This window comes from Notamacropus eugenii, chromosome 4, assembly GCF_028372415.1.
Source record: "Notamacropus eugenii isolate mMacEug1 chromosome 4, mMacEug1.pri_v2, whole genome shotgun sequence".
NCBI lineage: Eukaryota > Metazoa > Chordata > Mammalia > Diprotodontia > Macropodidae > Notamacropus > Notamacropus eugenii.
Window position 1 is genome coordinate 212,659,702 of NC_092875.1, and position 17,479 is coordinate 212,677,180.

Sequence of the window (17,479 nt, forward strand, 5' to 3'; positions counted from 1 at the left end):
TTTATGAGATCTGTGCAATACCAAGAGACAGACATTATAACCTCCTATTATTGTTGTATTGATGTCTATGGCTTCTTATGATTCTGCTCATTTTTCTTTTATGAATTTAGATGCTAAGGCATTTGGAACATACAAGTTGAAATTAATGTTAGTTTGGGTTTCTTTCAGATTCATTTCTATTTTATATTGCTTTTATATTGAGGTTTTTTCTTTATTTGGCAGCATGATTACAACTTCTGCTTTTTGAATTCAGATGATACGTAATAAATTTATTTTGAAGTACTGATTTTTATTTTTTGTGTTTATACTTCTAAGTTATGTTTCTTAGTAAGTAAGATTTTATATTCTTGCTTAATCAATCACTTTTTAAAATTTTATTAGATTGTTTTATCTATTTACATTCAAAGTTAGGGAAGTTTATTTTATTTTTTCCTCTAATTAGCTTTGCTACTTTTTTTCTGAATTATTTTTTTTATTCTTTTTTACCTAAAAAGACAGAACTTTGTGTCATCAGTAATGTTTTCTCTTAATCTACCTTAATCTATCCATTTTTTCATGGGTTCTCTGCATTTTATCCTTAAGACCTCCCACCCATTTGTCATAATCCTTCTCCTTATTTTTATTTAACTTCCTGATTCTTTTTACTCCTTTCCTTTTGTCTCGTTATTTGATTCTTGAACATTTCCCCCCTCAATAGTTAAATAAAATGCCTATTCCCATTCCCTCCTTCAACTTTTTTTGTTAGATCTTTTTCATTTCTGCATCTTTTTTTGTAAAAAAAAAAAAAAGTCCTTCATTTTATTAATTCTCCTCCTTTTCTGTCTATTCTAGATTTTTTTCTGTTATCAGTTTCTTTATACTGAATTATTTTTTTTCTTTAATCTCTTTATTCATCATGGAATTAAAGCTTCCACAGTACTTATTAGAGTGTTCTTTCTTAAACGGTTTCTATTTTATTACCTTGTAGATCTTATCACGTTTCTGTGTGTGTATGTGTGTGTTGTGCCTTACTCTTAGAATGATTGATTCTCTTGGGCAGATTTAAAGGATAGATAGAGTAGAATAAACAGAGGGAAAATAAGTTGGAGAGAATTGTAATAAGTAATCATTACTGTGAAAAAATTACAGCAAGTGCCTGATAAAGGTTTACTTTCTCAAATATATAGTGATCTGAGTCAAATTTACAAAAATAAAAGCCATTCTCCAATTGATAAATGGTCAAAGAATACAAACAAGCAGTTTTCAAAAGAGGAAATCAAACCTATCTATGGCCACATGAATACAAGCTTTAAATTGGTATTGATTAGAGAAATAAAAATTACATAATTCTGAGGTACCACCTCACACCTGTCAGATTGACTAATATGACAGAAAAGGAAAATAACAAATATTGTAGGAAATGTGGGAAAACTGAGACACTAATATACTGGTGGTGGAGTTGTGAACTGATTCAACCATTCTGTAGAGCAATTTGGAATTATTCCCAAATAGTTATAAAACATTGGATATGCTTTGATTCAGCATTATCACCTGTAAGTCTGTATCCCAAAGAGATTTAAAAAAAAAAAAAACAGAAAGGAAAAGGAATATATTTATAGCAGCTCTTTTCTGGTGGCAAAGAATTGGAAATTGAGGGGTTATGCATCAACTGGTGAATGGCTGAACAAGTTGTGGTATATGACTCTGATGCAATCTGTTGTGCTATAAGAAATGACAAGCAAGATGCTCTCTGAAAAATGTGGAAAGATTAACATGAACTGATGCAAAGTGGAATGAGCACAATCAGAAACTGAGTTCAAATGTGGTCTTTTGTGACATTAACTGTGTGATCTGGGACAAGTTGCTTAAACATGTTTATTCCAGTTTCCTCTCCTGTCAAACAAGCTGGGGAAGGAAATAACAAACCACTTCAGTATCTTTGCCAAGAAAACCCCAAATATCATCACAAAGAGTCACAAACAAATGAACAGCATATATAGCTTGTTTGTATATATTTCTTTATTTGATGACACTTTCATTAGATTGTGAGCCCCCCTAAAGGTAGATACCATCTTTTACTTATTTTTGTGTCCCCAGTGCTTAACACAGGGTATAGAACATAGTAGATGCTTAACAAATGCATGTGTATTAATATATGTGCACATATTACATTTATGCATATGTGTTCACACATGTATGTTTATATGTATATGCAAATATGCACATGATATAAATTGAGATAAACAAAAATTAGAAGAGTTTGATCAAAAAATACAACTATACACACAAAAGGGAATAAAGAAAAAAATGTCAAAGATATAAGAACTTTATAACTGCAGAGAAATCATAGTATTTTGCTTGATTTTATTTTGCATAAAATAATATTTGCATAATATAATATTTCCTCATTTCTATTTATTATAGAACTATCCTCCCAATCACTCAGACTTGAAATGTAGTTGTCATTCTTGAATTCTCAGGCTCTTTTACTTCCATATCTAGTCAGTTGCCAAGTTCTGTTGATTCTAACTTTTGGAATATCTCTTTTTATTAAAAATTTAGATTATTTTATTTGTTTTCAGTGTTCTACAATCACTTCCATATATCTTAGATTTTTTTCTGTTCACTCTTCATTATGCCCCCCTCCCTCTCCACTCCCTCCCTGAGATAGCATACAATCTTATACAGGTTCTACAGTACATTTCTGTTAAATATATGTTGCAAAGAAGATTTAAAATGAATGGGAAAACCCATAAAACAAAACAAAACAAAGCATAATACAAAAGAAAATGGTCTACTTCTGCCTGCAATCCAGTTCTGTTGTTCTTTCTCTGGATATGGAAGGCATTTTGCCTCAAGAGTCCACGGAAAATTTTTTAAGTCCTTGCATTGCAATGAAGTACTAAGTCTACCACAAAAATTCCTCGCATACTGTGGTTGTTGCTGTGTACAAAGTTCTCCTGGTTCTGCTCCTGTCACTCAATATTAGTTCACATAAGTCTTTCTAGGCCTCTCTGAAGTCTTCCTGTTCATCATTTCTCATAGCACAATAGTATAACATTACATTCATATACTACATCTTGTTCAGTCATTCCCCAATTGATGGGCATCCCTTTGATTTCCAGTTTTTGGCCATCAAAAACAGAACTGCTATAAATATTTTTGTACATGTGGGTCTCTTTCCCATTTTTATGATCTCTTGGGGATACAATCTTAGAAGTAGTATTGCTGGGTCAAAGGGTATGCACATTTTTGTAGCCCTTTGGGCATAGTTCCAAATTGCTCTCCAAAATGGTTGGATCAGCTCACAGCTCCACCAACAATGAATTAATGTTCCAACTCTTCTACATCTTCTCCAACATTTATCATCTTTCTGTTTTGTCATGTTAGCCAATCTGATAGGTGTGATGCAGTACCTCAGAGTTGTTTTAATTTGCATCTCTCTAATCAAGAGTGATTTAGAGCATTTTTTCATATGATTATGGATAGCTTTAATTTCTTCCTCTGAAAACTCCCTGTTCATATCCTTTGACCATTTATCAATTGGGGAATGACTTGTATTCTCATACACTTGACTCAGTTCTCTATATATTTTAGAAATGAGGCCTTTATCACAGACAGTAGTTGCTAAAATTCTTTCCCTGTTTTCTGCTTCCCTCCTAATCTTGGTTGCATTGTGTTTGTTTGTCCAAAAACTTTTCAATTTAATGTAATCAAAATGATCCATTTTGTACTTCATAATGTTCTCTATCTCTTGTTTGGTTATAAATTTCTCCATTCTCCGTAATTCTGGCAAGTACAGCATTCCTTGCTCCCCTGATTTGTTTATAGTATCAATCTTTATACCTAGATCATGTATCCCTTTGGACTTTATTCTTGTGTACAGTGCCAGGCATTGGTCTGTGCCCAGTTTCTGCCACACAGTTTTCCCAGCAGTTTTTGTCAAACAGTAAGTTCTTATACCAGAAGCTGGGGTCCTTGGGTTTATCAAACAGTAAATTGCTATATTTATTGATTACTGGGTCTTGAGTGCCTAACATATTCCACGAGTCTACCCCTCTGTTAGCCAGTACCAAGTGGTTTTGATGAGTGCTACTTTATAATAAAATTTGAGATCTGGTAGAGCTAGGCCACCTTCCCTAGCATCTCTTTTCATTAGTTCTCTTGATATTCTGGACTTTTTTTCCTTTCAGATGAATTTTGATATTATTTTTCTAGCTCTAGAAAATAATTATTTGGTAGTTTGATTGGTATGGCACTGAATAAGTTAATTAATTTAAGTAGAATTGTTATTTTTTACTACATTAGCTCTGTCTACTTATGGGCAACTGATGCTTTTCCACTTACATAGATCTGACTTTATTTGTGTGAAAAGTGTTTTTTAATTGTGATCATATAGTCCCTGGGTTTGTTTTGGCAGGTATTTGCCCAGATATTTTACAGTGTCTATCATAGTTTTCAATGGGATTTCTCTTTCTATCTCTTGCTATTGGCCTTTATTAGTAATATATAGAAATGCAAATGATTTATCTGGGTTCATTTTGTAACCTGCAACTTTGCCAAAGTTCTTTATCATTTCAAGTAGTTTTTTACTTAATTCTCTGGGATTCTCTAAGTATATCATCATATTATCTGCAAAGTGGAATATCTCTAATATACATCATCATCTGTCTTCTGACACTCCTACCACCTTGATACAGGTAACCCTCATTACCTCAGGCTTAGGCTTCTGTAATAGCTTTTCTGCTAGTATCTTTGGTTCATTTTATCCACTTAAATGTCAAATTAATCTTTCTTATGCTTAAGAGTGACAATATCACTTTCTCTGCTCTCCTACACTCTTCAATAAATTCCAGTGGCTCCCTGTTACATCTGCGATCAAATAGAAAGTGTTCTCTTTGACTTTTAAAGCCCTTTATAACTTAGAATTATCCTGCCTTTCTAGTCTTATTCCTTGCTACCATCCAGGTGCTCTATAATACAGTTCTGATCTTTGCACACAATACTCTATCCTCCAACTCAGTGCATTTTCAATGGCCACCTTCTTTGTCTGAAATTTTCTCACTCTTCTTCTCTTCCTCTTGGCTTCGTTGACTTCCTTCGTTACCCAGGCCCAAGATCAATCATCCACAAGAAACCTTTGCCAGTCACCCTTAATTTGAGGACCTTCCCTTTGAGATTGTCTCCAATTCTTCATGCATGTAACTTTTTTGTACATAGTTGTTTTCATGGGGTTTCCTTAATTAGATTATGAGTACAAGCACCGGATTTTTTTTTTGCCTCTATATTTCTTGCCTCTTTATATTGCCTCTTTATATTATATATATTTGCTTCTTTATATTTATTTTTTTATATTTATGTAGCAGAAGGCTACATAAAAGGTATCAATAAATGTTTGTGTACTTCTTTTTGATCAAGATGTAAATCCTTCAGGTTTCAAGGTTTGAAGTGGAATGTTTCTTTTAAAGTAACAACAAATTAACATAAGGCTAGATAGAGTGTGATATGGTTCAGTCATTGTTTGAATTGTAATATAAATGACCTTAAAAGTATTATTATTCAAAATATGATTATATAAACTAAGGGAGCCAACATTAACACACACATCAGAATTCATACATCCAAACTAATTTGTCTTTTCTTTGTAAATGATACAATAAATGGAGCTCTATTTTCCTTAACTGATGACTTCTTAACCTTATGAAGAAATAACTTCCCTTAAAAATGTGCAGGCCCAAAATTAAGCCTATCAACTTGTTTTTTCTTTGTTTGATTATATTAGAATATGTATTGTTTTCACTTCATAATTCAGTAGTATACATAGATTTAGTTTATTTCTTTCATAATGAAGAAACTTCAAAGGCACTTAGAAAAAGGGTTACTTAACAAAGGTGATTTTTTAAATTTGTTCCGTAAGAACATACTTTTACATTCATAAAAGTGTTTATAGCACAGTATTTTTTAAAGGGATTTTATTGGAGGTGTTTTTGAAGATTAAATGGCTAGGTAAGATATTTCTTCCTAATTAGCTTTTCCAAATTAACCAAATTTAGTGTGAGTCTGTGCTTTAAATTTTCATCATATATCCAGTGTCCCTGGCACTCATTTTTGCATATTCTGATCACCATATTCTATTAGTAAGAGTGTCTTTTTTTTAGTAAAAGAAAATTTAAAATATTAACTGAAATTTCTAAGTTAAAGTAACTATGAAAAGAAAAGCAATTGTTCCCATTGCCTTTATTTTAAATTTTACCAGAAATAAGAACCAGTCTCTGACAATTTAAAATAGATTTGCAGGAATCTTTTTTGTAACAATCAATAGTTATGACAGGCATAGTGAAAAAAAAAATATGAGGGCATTTGTATAAAGGACTAGACTTGTATTCAGGAAGACCTAGGTTCACCTAAAAATTTAGAAATACGTATTGACTGTGGGCAAATTACTTAAAGTCTCAGTCCCCCAGCATCTAAGAAATCCTTTAGATTAATTAATCTGATCTTAATCAGTGAAAAGTGATTCCCTGAAGGGAGTTCCCCATAGCAATGAAACCACAAATCTATGTTTTCCACTGTCAAAGCAAAAAAATGTGACATGGATTCCCATATCAAAAAAAAAAAAAAATTATAGGTCCTTGAAGTATAGTAAACAATACTGAGTTCATCATGTATTTAACCTCTAGTGAATTTGGTATTTTGAAATACTAGTGAAATGCTTGACCTCACATGAATTTTTTACAAGGTATGCTCTCATAAGTAATTTCCTGTTCTTTTTTACCCAAACTTTTTCAATCCTATTTCAGCTTACTACATAACAGGTACAGCAACTTCCAACTGCAAGCAATCCTTCTCACAGGCTCATCTTAATGAAACTAATTTGAAGTGAATATTTACTTAAAGGCTCCTGGATAGTAATGCCACAGCATGGCACAGAATGCTGACCTGATGACTGTCTATACTGTGCATCTTATGTAATTCCAACTATTGCACAAGGGATTCAGGAAAAGCCTAGCAGCTCACTGGCTGCAGTGTATCAATCGTGTGATCTGTGTGTGACAGAAAGTCAGAGAAGGCTACTCATCTTCTGGCTAAATAGAGACCTTCAAATTTTCTACTTAAAACACCTACCTATAAGCAGCAGGGTTGTTTACGCATTACTGGAAACTACTGGGAAAATGATTGCTCACAGGTGAAGTCAAGAAAACAGAGAGACTATGCCCTTAGGAACATGACTTGTCTTCATATTCCAGGAAAGTATATTAATTTCTCATGAAAACAGTCCAAAATATAAGCCAACCCAGCTCCTCTTAAATGAGCTTTATAAAAATGCCACTTTAGTGAAGAGTTCATATTTAAATCTCTCCTTTAATCAGCTTTGAGCTGGAACAACCTCTTGGCCCTCTGACCTGTGTAAATGTTTTTCAGAGAATAATAACTGATGATAACCTTGATTGTAATATAGATATCATCTTGGCAGCATTATCCTTGGAAAGGTGCAAGAAATTCCAAAAATACAAGTTCAAATGGAGAGTGGGTGGGTATTGGTGAGGGGAGAATAATTAAGGATGTAAATTTTTTTTTGTCTTTCTGATAAACGTCCAAGCATCTTTACATCGTTAAATAATTAAACTAGCAAATCCCATCTGTATCCTCTTGATCCCTTTCCCCTTTCTATTCCATACTTTTTCTATCCTCTATTAGAGCTTCCTTGCTTAAGTGATGGAAGCCAGTATACGGAAGAGAACCCCTAGGTGGCGCCCCACGTCCATGTTTAGAGGTGGCGTTGCGCCTCCAGATGCAGCCGCAGAAGAGCTTGGTGTGGGTCCCCAGATTGAGAGAGCTCGGAACAGGCTTTTTAATAAATAAGCGGAGACTGCCAGCGCGCGCAATGAGTCCGGAGGTTTGGAGCAGCAGACATATGAACCCAGGCGGGTTGCGCCTCTCCAAACCTTGCCAAGATCTGACATTTCTCAGGCTCGGGATTCCCAAACATTTTGCTTAAGCCAGCAAAATCCTGTGCCTTTTTCTTCCCTGCTCCCCCTTCATCTTAATTCTCTTCGACTTCCCTTTTCTGAAAAAAAGACAATATCTTTATTATGAAAGTTGTCCTACAATTCAGGGTTAAAACTTGGAAGGGATTTGAAAACGAAAAGAAGGAATCGAAAAGGAATGAGAGAACTGAATCTACTTGTGCCTTTCTTGGGGACGACTTTAAAAATAGAGCACCTTCTGTGAGGATTTTGATCCGAGTATTTGGGTGAGAGTCGGACCCTGGGGGTGCCGGGAGGGGCTGAGGCTGGAAGGTGGGAGGCGGAGGCGGTGGCTACCATCAGAGTCGAAGCTGATGCTGCTACTGCAGGGCGTTTGCCAGCTGTTCTCAATGCAGTCAGGAAACTGGAGGGACTGGCCCCTGGAGAAAACTGAAGAGGGGGCTCCGAAGGCTATATGCTACCTGGGCATGTTCTGGGAAGCTCAGGGCCAGTTGGATAAGGACCAGAGGTCGGCTGGATAAGAAGTAGCCCCTTTGTGTAGTGTGTAGTGTGTGTACGTGTGTACAGTATGTTTGAGGCCATGAGGGTGCGTGTATATGCGTGTAAAAAGGGAAAGGAGGGGGAGAAGGGTAGGTTATTGGCAATGGGCGGGAGAGAATGAGATGACTCTGGTTTCCTCTTCTTCTGCCAGCACCATCTCGGCTCATTTTCTCTAAGCAATACAAGTTTACGGACGCTACCTAGCCAGCAGTTTTCTCCCAACATGGATTTACCAGGTAACAATACACCAAGATCCACCCCTTGTACCCCATCCTCTTCCCTCCCTTTTCTGGAACGTTTTGCCTATTTCGTGAATTTATTTATTTTCTATATATATTGAGAACCACCACGGGAAAACACTACCAGTGTTTACAGCCTGGAGAAATAATTGAGATCATTTTTATGGGAACTCAAGTTAAAGGGTAACAAATGAGAAGCAACTTCTGTTTCTTAGAAAGAATACTAGAAGAGTTGCTGGGCGGACGTAGCTCTTTTCTTTCGTGAACTGTTTTAAAATGACTGCCCAGGTTAAAAATGGATCCACATACAAACCTAGAAGCTAAAGTGAGCCAAGAAACAGGTTAAAAGTGCAAATCGAAACATAAGTAACGAAGGAGGGGTTCTCCAGAATTCCAGAGAGGGTGAGAGAGAGCAAGAAAGAGATAGCTTGAAGGTTTGAAACACAAGCTCAGAAAGGCTTGGAAACAGAGGTCAGTGGCCGTGTTCCGCTAGCGCTTTTGTTGGGGGAAGAAACACCGAGGTCTTGAAAGGGAGTTGCTAAAGGTAGTGTAGACATTCTCAGATGACTTTTTAATTTTAATAGAGTAGTACGAGGTGAGATTATTTGAATTTGGTAGTTTCCCCCCCTTTCTTTTTCATCACATTCATTCTAACGAGCGCCCGAGACCCATAATTTGGAGAGGAAACATAAAATTTTTGCTAAAGGTCTATTGTAATTATTTGTTAAAAACGAAACAAAACAACAACAAAAACCGAGCATAAGTAGATAAGAGGAAAGGACAGGGAAAAGGGTTCCGTGGTGTCGGTTTCAAGACACAATTGTACTGAAATATAGATCTTAGAAAATGTAGGGGGTAATTTAGCCTTGCTCTGGAGACTCCCTCTCCTTTTCCTGGAGAATAAAGATACACAGGTTGCGAAGGGCTAGGGAAGAGGCTATCGTTGTAGATTAACTTTGATTAGCCAAAGTCACAGATAGATAAAGGGGAGATGGACCCTGAACACTCTCATTTACACTGGTAAGCAGTCAGTGATACCTTTTCCGTTTTTCTGGATGTTTCTCAGAATCTCTGGGACCAGATACGGGATGGTCAGCGTATGAGAGTAAAAGATGTGAGTCCAGGGACAGAAGGCTGGGGAAGGTTCCCTCACCTGTTTTTGCCTCTATTCTTCATCTTTTGTTTTCTATATCTGTAGATTTTGTTCCTTTCTTTGTCGTTGACAGGTTGGATTCTGGCTACTTTCTGAGGACTCTTTTTTGCCTGGAACGTTGGAAAAGAGGGGAGGAGGAGAGCAGAGAAACTCACCCCCTCCCCTCCCTTCCCCTCCCCCATCCCATTCCTTTGCTGTTCCACCCCAACCTCGTTCGAAGCTTCTCGGAAAAAGAAAGCAGGAGAGAAGCATCAAGTAGAGCAACTCAGCCCCCACCCCTCCCACTTTCTCCACCCCACCCTCTTCACCCCCTCCATTTCTTCCTCATCCCCTCTCTTCCCCTCCCCTATCCAGGCCTTCCTTCCCCCATCTTGGCGCCCCAATGCCGGCGCCGATCCGGGGCTGCTGGCCAGTGCTGACTATGCCGAGGCTGAGGCGGCGGGGGGCGCTGCGGGAGCCCGCGGGCTGCTGCTACTGCCTAGTGGCGGCGCTGGCCCTGCTACTGCTGCTGCTGCCTGCAGGCTGCCCTGTGCGGGCACAGAACGACACCGAGCCCATAGTTCTGGAGGGCAAGTGCTTAGTGGTGTGCGACTCCAGCCCGTCGGCGGACGGCGCAGTCACTTCCTCCCTGGGGATCTCTGTGCGCTCGGGTAGCGCGAAGGTGGCTTTTTCCGCGATTCGGAGCACCAATCATGAACCATCCGAAATGAGCAACCGCACCATGACCATCTATTTCGACCAGGTCAGCCCAGCCAGCCGTCTACCCTCCTGTTGGTCCTCAAAGATTAGGCTTTGGGGTGGGGCTGAGGGGAAGGAAGGTCTGGAGACAGTTTTATGTGGCAAGATGCTTTGATTCCATCTGTCACTTTGGCTCTTTGGACTCTCTCTCTCTCTCTCTCTCTCTCTCTCTCTCTCTCTCTCTCTCTCTCTCTCTCTCTCTCTCTCTCTCTCTCTCTCTCTCTTTCTCTCTCTCTCTCTTCTTCCTCCCCCTGCCCCCCATACCTTTACGTCCTGTGGTTCTATACTATATCTCTGCACTTCACTCCTCCACCCCATCATCACTAAGTCTAATAGGAAAGCGAAGATAGCTGTGAAACTTAGTTTATTCAGTTCCCTAAGAAACTTTTATCAAAAATCTATTGTATATGTGCTTTGGGGAGGGTGGTGGTTGTGGTGTCTGACTGTTTTTGCTTCCGTTTGATAACAAATTACCCCGCTTTGAAACACTACCAACTTAGCCTAAGTTTAAGTTCCCCCAAACCACCCATTTTCCTTTCGGAAAAGTATCTAGCTCTTCCCATAAATTTATCCGTGGGTATCTTTTGCTGTTGGATTTTTTATGAATAATAAATACATAAGAGAAAAGAGAAAGTGGATCGGGATTGCCCTGAATTTTATCCTAAAGTTTCTGGTTTCTAAAAAGGAAGTAAAATCTTAAAATTATTTAAGTAACTTGCTGACACAATTCAAAGCAGTAGGATCCAAAGATAAGATCCAGTCTGCAGAACTTACGCTATTTCCCGCTTCACTTCTTGATTTCTATTCAGTGATCTGCCAGATGAAAGAGAACTTTTATTGTTATATTAAAAATACACTTTATAAAGTTTCGTTTTTGCTTCAAATTAATACGAAATAGCAATTTGGTACGTACAGTACACAGGTTCATAGGTTGTACCCTCATTTTTCCTAAAGTTTGGTTAAATACTCTTAGACAAAGAATCATCCTTAACCGACTTTCTGTCACTACCTTCACAACACAGGGTCATTTTCCCACTTCCCCTACTCCCCTACATTGTGTTCATTTATTTATTTATTTGTTTTTTTGTAAAGGCGTGTAACTTCATTTAATACCATACTCTTTTTGGATATTTCTTTTGTTTGTTTAATCTGCATTCCAGAAAGATAAGTCAATAAATATCCTTGAGGCTGGGTCTTGGAAACCGCAGGGGTATATGTGTTTATTTTTGTTATTTTTGTTTTCAATTCCTTATATTAAGCACACCCCCTACCCCCGACTTTCAGCCCTACTTATCTGCTTCCACAAGTCAAATTAAATATATTGTGACTATTCCCTGAAATATATAGCTAAGTTGGGGGTAAGATCTTGAATTTTCTATTCTCTCTCTCTCTCTCTCTCTCTCTCTCTCTCTCTCTCTCTCTCTCTCTCTCTCTCTCTCTCTCTCCCTCTCTTTTTCCCTCCTTCTCTCTCTCATTTCCTCTCTCTCAAGTATCCTTGCACAGAGGACTGTGAATACCCATCTTCTGAAAAGCTCTTAACAATAAAACCTCTGAGTGTTTGTGTAGGAGCCCGTTCAGCACCTGACTAGGAAGTGAAGTGACTTTGAGTGAGCAGAAGGTGGATAAAGTCTGATGCAGACTTTGCTTCAATAAGCCATTGACACAAATGGTATTGGCTGCATTTCACCTTGATTTGAGATCTGCTTTTTTTCTATCATAAATGAAGAATCTCTTCCGAACTGAACTGGTCAAAAAAGGGGAAAAAAATTATGTCAGGTGGTATTCCATTTGAAAGTATTTTTTTTTAATTGTAAAATTTAAAAACCATGGTGTTTTTTCAATACAGAAAATGCAAACTTGTGATTTTGTTTTAAAGCTATTTTATTTAAATCTGAAGAAAGGCTTGAATTAAGGAATTCTACAAGATCTTTTTGATTCAGATTCAAAATATTGATAACATTTTAAAAATAATATGACTACATAAAGCTCTCTCAAAGCAAGTAATTACTGTGAAATCACTGGATCCTGAATGGTACTGTTGCTCACAAGGACATTGCTATTATCGTTATTATCATATGTCTGCTTTGCTGCAGTATTTCCCTACTCTGACAAGCACCTTAATGGGAGGAGAATGTCCTTTGCTGGGGAAATGTATATAATTCACCTCACTTATTTATCCAAATCTCTAATCTCGACAAGGTTTTAAATCCTCCCCTTTGCACCATCCTTCTTCCAGCCCACTCACTATGAAACCCTGTTTTGTTAAAGAATGCCTTTAAGTTGTAATCCATTTGCAATAGCATACCTGTTTATCCTAACCAGCATGGTTTTTCAGTTTCTCTAGTTTTTTATTTCCTGCTTCTGAATTCCCTCTTACAGGAAGTATCCTCTAGTTCCTTTTGGTCATTGTCACATATTGCTCCACTAGCATTACATAAGTACTCTCAAAAACTGTGACCTTATCTCCACATCCTTGAAGTCAGCTTCTTTTCTAGCAGGATATTTTAACTCCACTACCATCTCCTTTCTCAACTAGCTAAAGAGTGATGATTTCTAGTGGCCTGCTGTCCTATAGCTAATGGAAGAGTGGGGTGGGGGTTGGATGTAGGTGGGGCCTGATTTGCTTTTGGTGCTTTGTTCTTTTCTCTTCTCCAGGTATTAGTAAATATTGGCAACCATTTCGATCTTGCTTCCAGCATATTTGTAGCACCAAGAAAAGGGATTTATAGTTTCAGTTTCCATGTGGTCAAAGTCTATAACAGACAAACTATCCAGGTGGGTGGCATTTAATCATTCTCTTGTCCCTTCCCTTTTGAGAAGAGGTTTTTGTTTTTGTGGGGTTTTTTGTTTGTTTTTCATTCTGGGTATAGATAATCCTGGGAAGGAGAACCATTTGTAAGGAAGTTTGTGAATGTCTCCTTCCCGTAATGTGCCCCTGAAGTGATTGGGGATAACTGAGCAGGTAGGCTGGTAAGGACACCACAGAATAGGACAATATAAAGCCTATCTTCATGTACTTGATAGGCAATTCAGCTCTGTCACTTTGATTTTTTTTAGGTAAGTTTAATGCAAAATGGCTACCCAGTGATTTCAGCATTTGCAGGAGACCAGGATGTTACCAGAGAAGCTGCTAGCAATGGTGTTTTGCTGCACATGGAAAGAGAAGACAAAGTACACCTCAAACTGGAAAGGGGTAACCTCATGGGTGGATGGAAATATTCAACCTTTTCTGGCTTCTTGGTCTTTCCTCTCTAAACATAGGCACCCTGGGGTGGAGCCCAAGGTGTTGTCTGGACCCAGAAATCCATCACTTAATAATACCCTGAACTTGCCAGAACACGAAACTTGTTACCAACCATCCAGTCAGACTATGGCAGTAGAAGAATGATCTCCAAAAATTCTAATATTTACTTTGAATATTGACAATTCCTCTGAAACCTGCTCCTCTCATTAGTTTTAGAAGACAGTGGTTTTAGGAGAAATGAAATTATTGACCTGGGAAATTTGTACCTGTGATTGTAATTTCTGATTTTATTGTTGGAATCATTGACCATTTTTTTCTTTGTTTGTTTGTTTGCTTTGTTGTTGTCCTGATGAGACAAGTAACTCAAACCTCAAGATTTGCTGAAGGATTCACAAAAGGGGGCAGAAGAAACTACCACCTGGAGAAGGGTTCTTGCAATGCATTCTTTCTGTGTTTGTAGAGCCTTAAGAAGAAAGAATGGCTTCAGTCTAAGTCCTGTATTTTTATTTTCTGGTTAGGTGGGAGGGTTTGGGGTGGGATAAGGTTATTATGGATGTTACTGTGTCGAGAAGTGCTTTATTCAGAGAAGCAAATTTTGCACGATTGGAATAATCAATTTTGTTTTGTGTTGTATGTAGTTTTACTCAATATTTTTATCTTTTCCTTGTTTTTCTTAATTTTTTTTCTTTTGGTGCTGAAAAATATGTAAGCTGGATTGATCAATAAGACAAAAAGCATATATCTGTAAATCAAAGTAATGATAACCAATGGACAATTCTGTCTGTTCTTTCAAAATGATCTTCACAGATGCATTTAAGAGCAAAGGTCTGAGGTTACTGGACCTTTGATTTACAGTCTGGAATCGTTCAGGGACTTGAAGTTTCTACTTAGTCTGATTTTTCTAGAAACAAAAATAGAGGCTGTGATGATGTGATTTGACCAAATGTCCAAAATTACATGATATCTTTGCATTACTAAGTGAGTCCTTGGTCTTCTCAGCTATTTATTTTAATGCTTTTGGTTCACCCGTGGTTGTACACACACAGAAGTACCACCTTAAAGTCAACAGAACTAGCTTCTTCTCTCCTCTAATCTAAGCAAAACAGATATGACCTGTCCTACAAAGGTACATTTTGACAGAGGAACATCCAGGTGATCCTTGGTTGATTTAAAAAGGCAATCCTCACCTCAGCTTTGCCCCTATTTATATGAGAGACCATCTGGAAAATGAATAAGTGCAGTTTCCTGTATGCCAGGGAAGAATCATTGATAACAAACTTGTTAAAATTTGAAACTTCAAGCTCAATGCCAATTTGTCCACTGTACGACGTGTAACCAAAATGTTGAAGAAACTTTAAGATTCAAAATAAATTGATTTGATGTTTGGCTGCTTCTCCCACTACATCTGTGTAAGGGGTCAAGGAAGAAGAACTCTGGAAACACTTTGGAAATTTGGAGGAGCTGTTCCATGTTATACCCAGGCAATTAGCTAATGCTCCATGTGGCTATTTAAATATATATCTGCTTGGGTCTACTGCTGGATCTGGATATATACATATATATGTGTGTGTGTATATATATATATACACACATACACACATATATACACATATATATGTATATGTATATGTGTATACACACATGTATATGTATATATACATATATGTGTGTATATATGTACATTTGGAAGCATACATACATGCATAAATATATATATTTCATATAAATGAGAAAAACCTGTCGGTGTCAGGATGTTTTGATTGATGGGCAATGTGCTTTCATAATAATTTAATTTAGAGCTGAAAATAAACTGAAAAAGAAAAGCGCATTTGAAGACGGAATCAGGTTTTCTAATGGTAATGGACTCAATTTAAAATAGTAAGTGTTGAGGGGAGGAGAGATATTTCCCAGAAAATCTAATACTTCTTATATAGTACTTTATTCTGAATGCCACCAGGTATTCTCTGGGGGACTGTTGGAATGGGAATTGAGCTGAATCTGAAATGGCTGTTACTCAGTAGATAGATTTTGATCACTAAAATAGCAAGCGAGATTCATCAGAGAAATAATTTTCATGGGCATTGTGATCTTCCTTTATCGTATACTTTTGCTAACTTGATTACCTAAATTAATGAATGAAAAAGTATTACATATGAATGTAGAAAAAGTAAGCAGCCACAAGAAAGTTGATTTTCATTTTCTATTTCACAGTCATTAATATATATGTGTGTGTGTGTGTGTGTGTGCGTGTGTGTGTGTGTATGTTCCCTTTCTGTCTCCTTTGTCTGAGCCCTAATATTGAATTAAAAGCAAACAACCAGTCTCAGAAAAAGGCAAAACAAAATTATTGAGCCTAAAATATACTTTCATTCATTTTTAACTGAATTAGCATCAACTAAATTTGTATTAGCTTATATATGCACATTGATTATCCACTGCCTATCATCTGGCTCCATTGGCCAATAAAAATAACTTTTAAATTAGCTTACTCAAATATAATAACATTAGAGCAACTATTCACTTTTTTTAAAATTTTTCTTGTATTAGAAAATTTTCAAATTCCTGAATTCCTTATTATCTGAACCTGAGGCTCTTTTACTTGAAATGGAATCCAGAGACTAGATTAAGAAGAAGTTGTGATAATAGTATATCTGACAGTTTCTGCAACTCACTGACAAGAAACTGCTTCATCAGTATTTCTTTATATTTGGTTAGGGAGTTTGATATTTATTCATTTAGATGAAATGCCTGTATTCTATGAAAAACCCTAAGTTGTACTTTGTGACAAAGACAAAGTTCTGAAATGTGTGCTGTAACAAACATATGATAATGCACATTTCTAAATAACAGATCAATCATTAGTTTCCATGTTTTACATTCTTGGTAGAATCAGTTTCTCTTTTGTGGAAAAAATGTATTAATATTTCATTCATAAATTTCGAAGTTGATTATATATGGGAGGAAAATTAATGCCTATCAAAGCAACATTCCACCTTTCAGGATATCATGTTAACTCTTGGGTCCTCTTGATTTTGTTTATACATGGTTATAATTTTAGGAATCAAAATAATTATGTCATATCAGAGTGAGTCACTACTTAATAATTATATCACATGGAATTTTTGTATTTGCTTACTACCTATACTGCAAAAAAAAGCCTTTCCCCCCAATGAATGAAATCAAAAGCATTGAAATGAAAGATATGATTTAGTGGGCCAACTTTTTATACATCACAAAATATCAAATCTCATGTTGAAAGTTATATATGATACATGTTAACCCTTTTATATAAGAACAGGAAACCCCATACCCCCAATAATAAGGAAATATTTATTTTATTTTTAAAGTATAATGCTATTTTAATTTAATTTCTACCTAAAATTCTAGTGTCTAGTGTTTCTTCCTATTATTTTAAAACCAGTCATTTCTGGTTTATGTAATTGTAGCTATTCAACATGACCTACCTTTTCTATGGTTGTCCTTGGCATTGATGCCCAGACAGAAGCTGGTCTTGATTATGCCATATTGAATGTTAACAATAAAAGAAGCAGCACTTTTTATAATTTACATAGTATCAATTACATATTTTGGGAGGAAA

At 36.7% G+C, this 17,479-nt stretch overlaps 1 protein-coding gene across 2 annotated transcripts; it reads left to right on the plus strand.

The window, feature by feature from the left end:
• The first annotated feature begins 10,095 nt into the window (after nucleotides 1-10,095).
• On the plus strand, nucleotides 10,096-15,266 carry CBLN2 (cerebellin 2 precursor). Of its 2 annotated transcripts, XM_072604111.1 has the most exons (3): nucleotides 10,096-10,641; nucleotides 13,293-13,412; nucleotides 13,695-15,266. In XM_072604111.1, the coding sequence occupies exons 1-3, from the start codon at nucleotides 10,282-10,284 to the stop codon at nucleotides 13,890-13,892; spliced, it is 678 nt and encodes a 225-aa protein (XP_072460212.1). In that variant the 5' UTR covers nucleotides 10,096-10,281; the 3' UTR covers nucleotides 13,893-15,266. The 2 variants fall into 2 exon arrangements, with proteins under 2 accessions (XP_072460212.1, XP_072460213.1); XM_072604112.1 differs by lacking the exon at nucleotides 13,293-13,412.
• The last annotated feature ends 2,213 nt before the right edge of the window (nucleotides 15,267-17,479 follow it).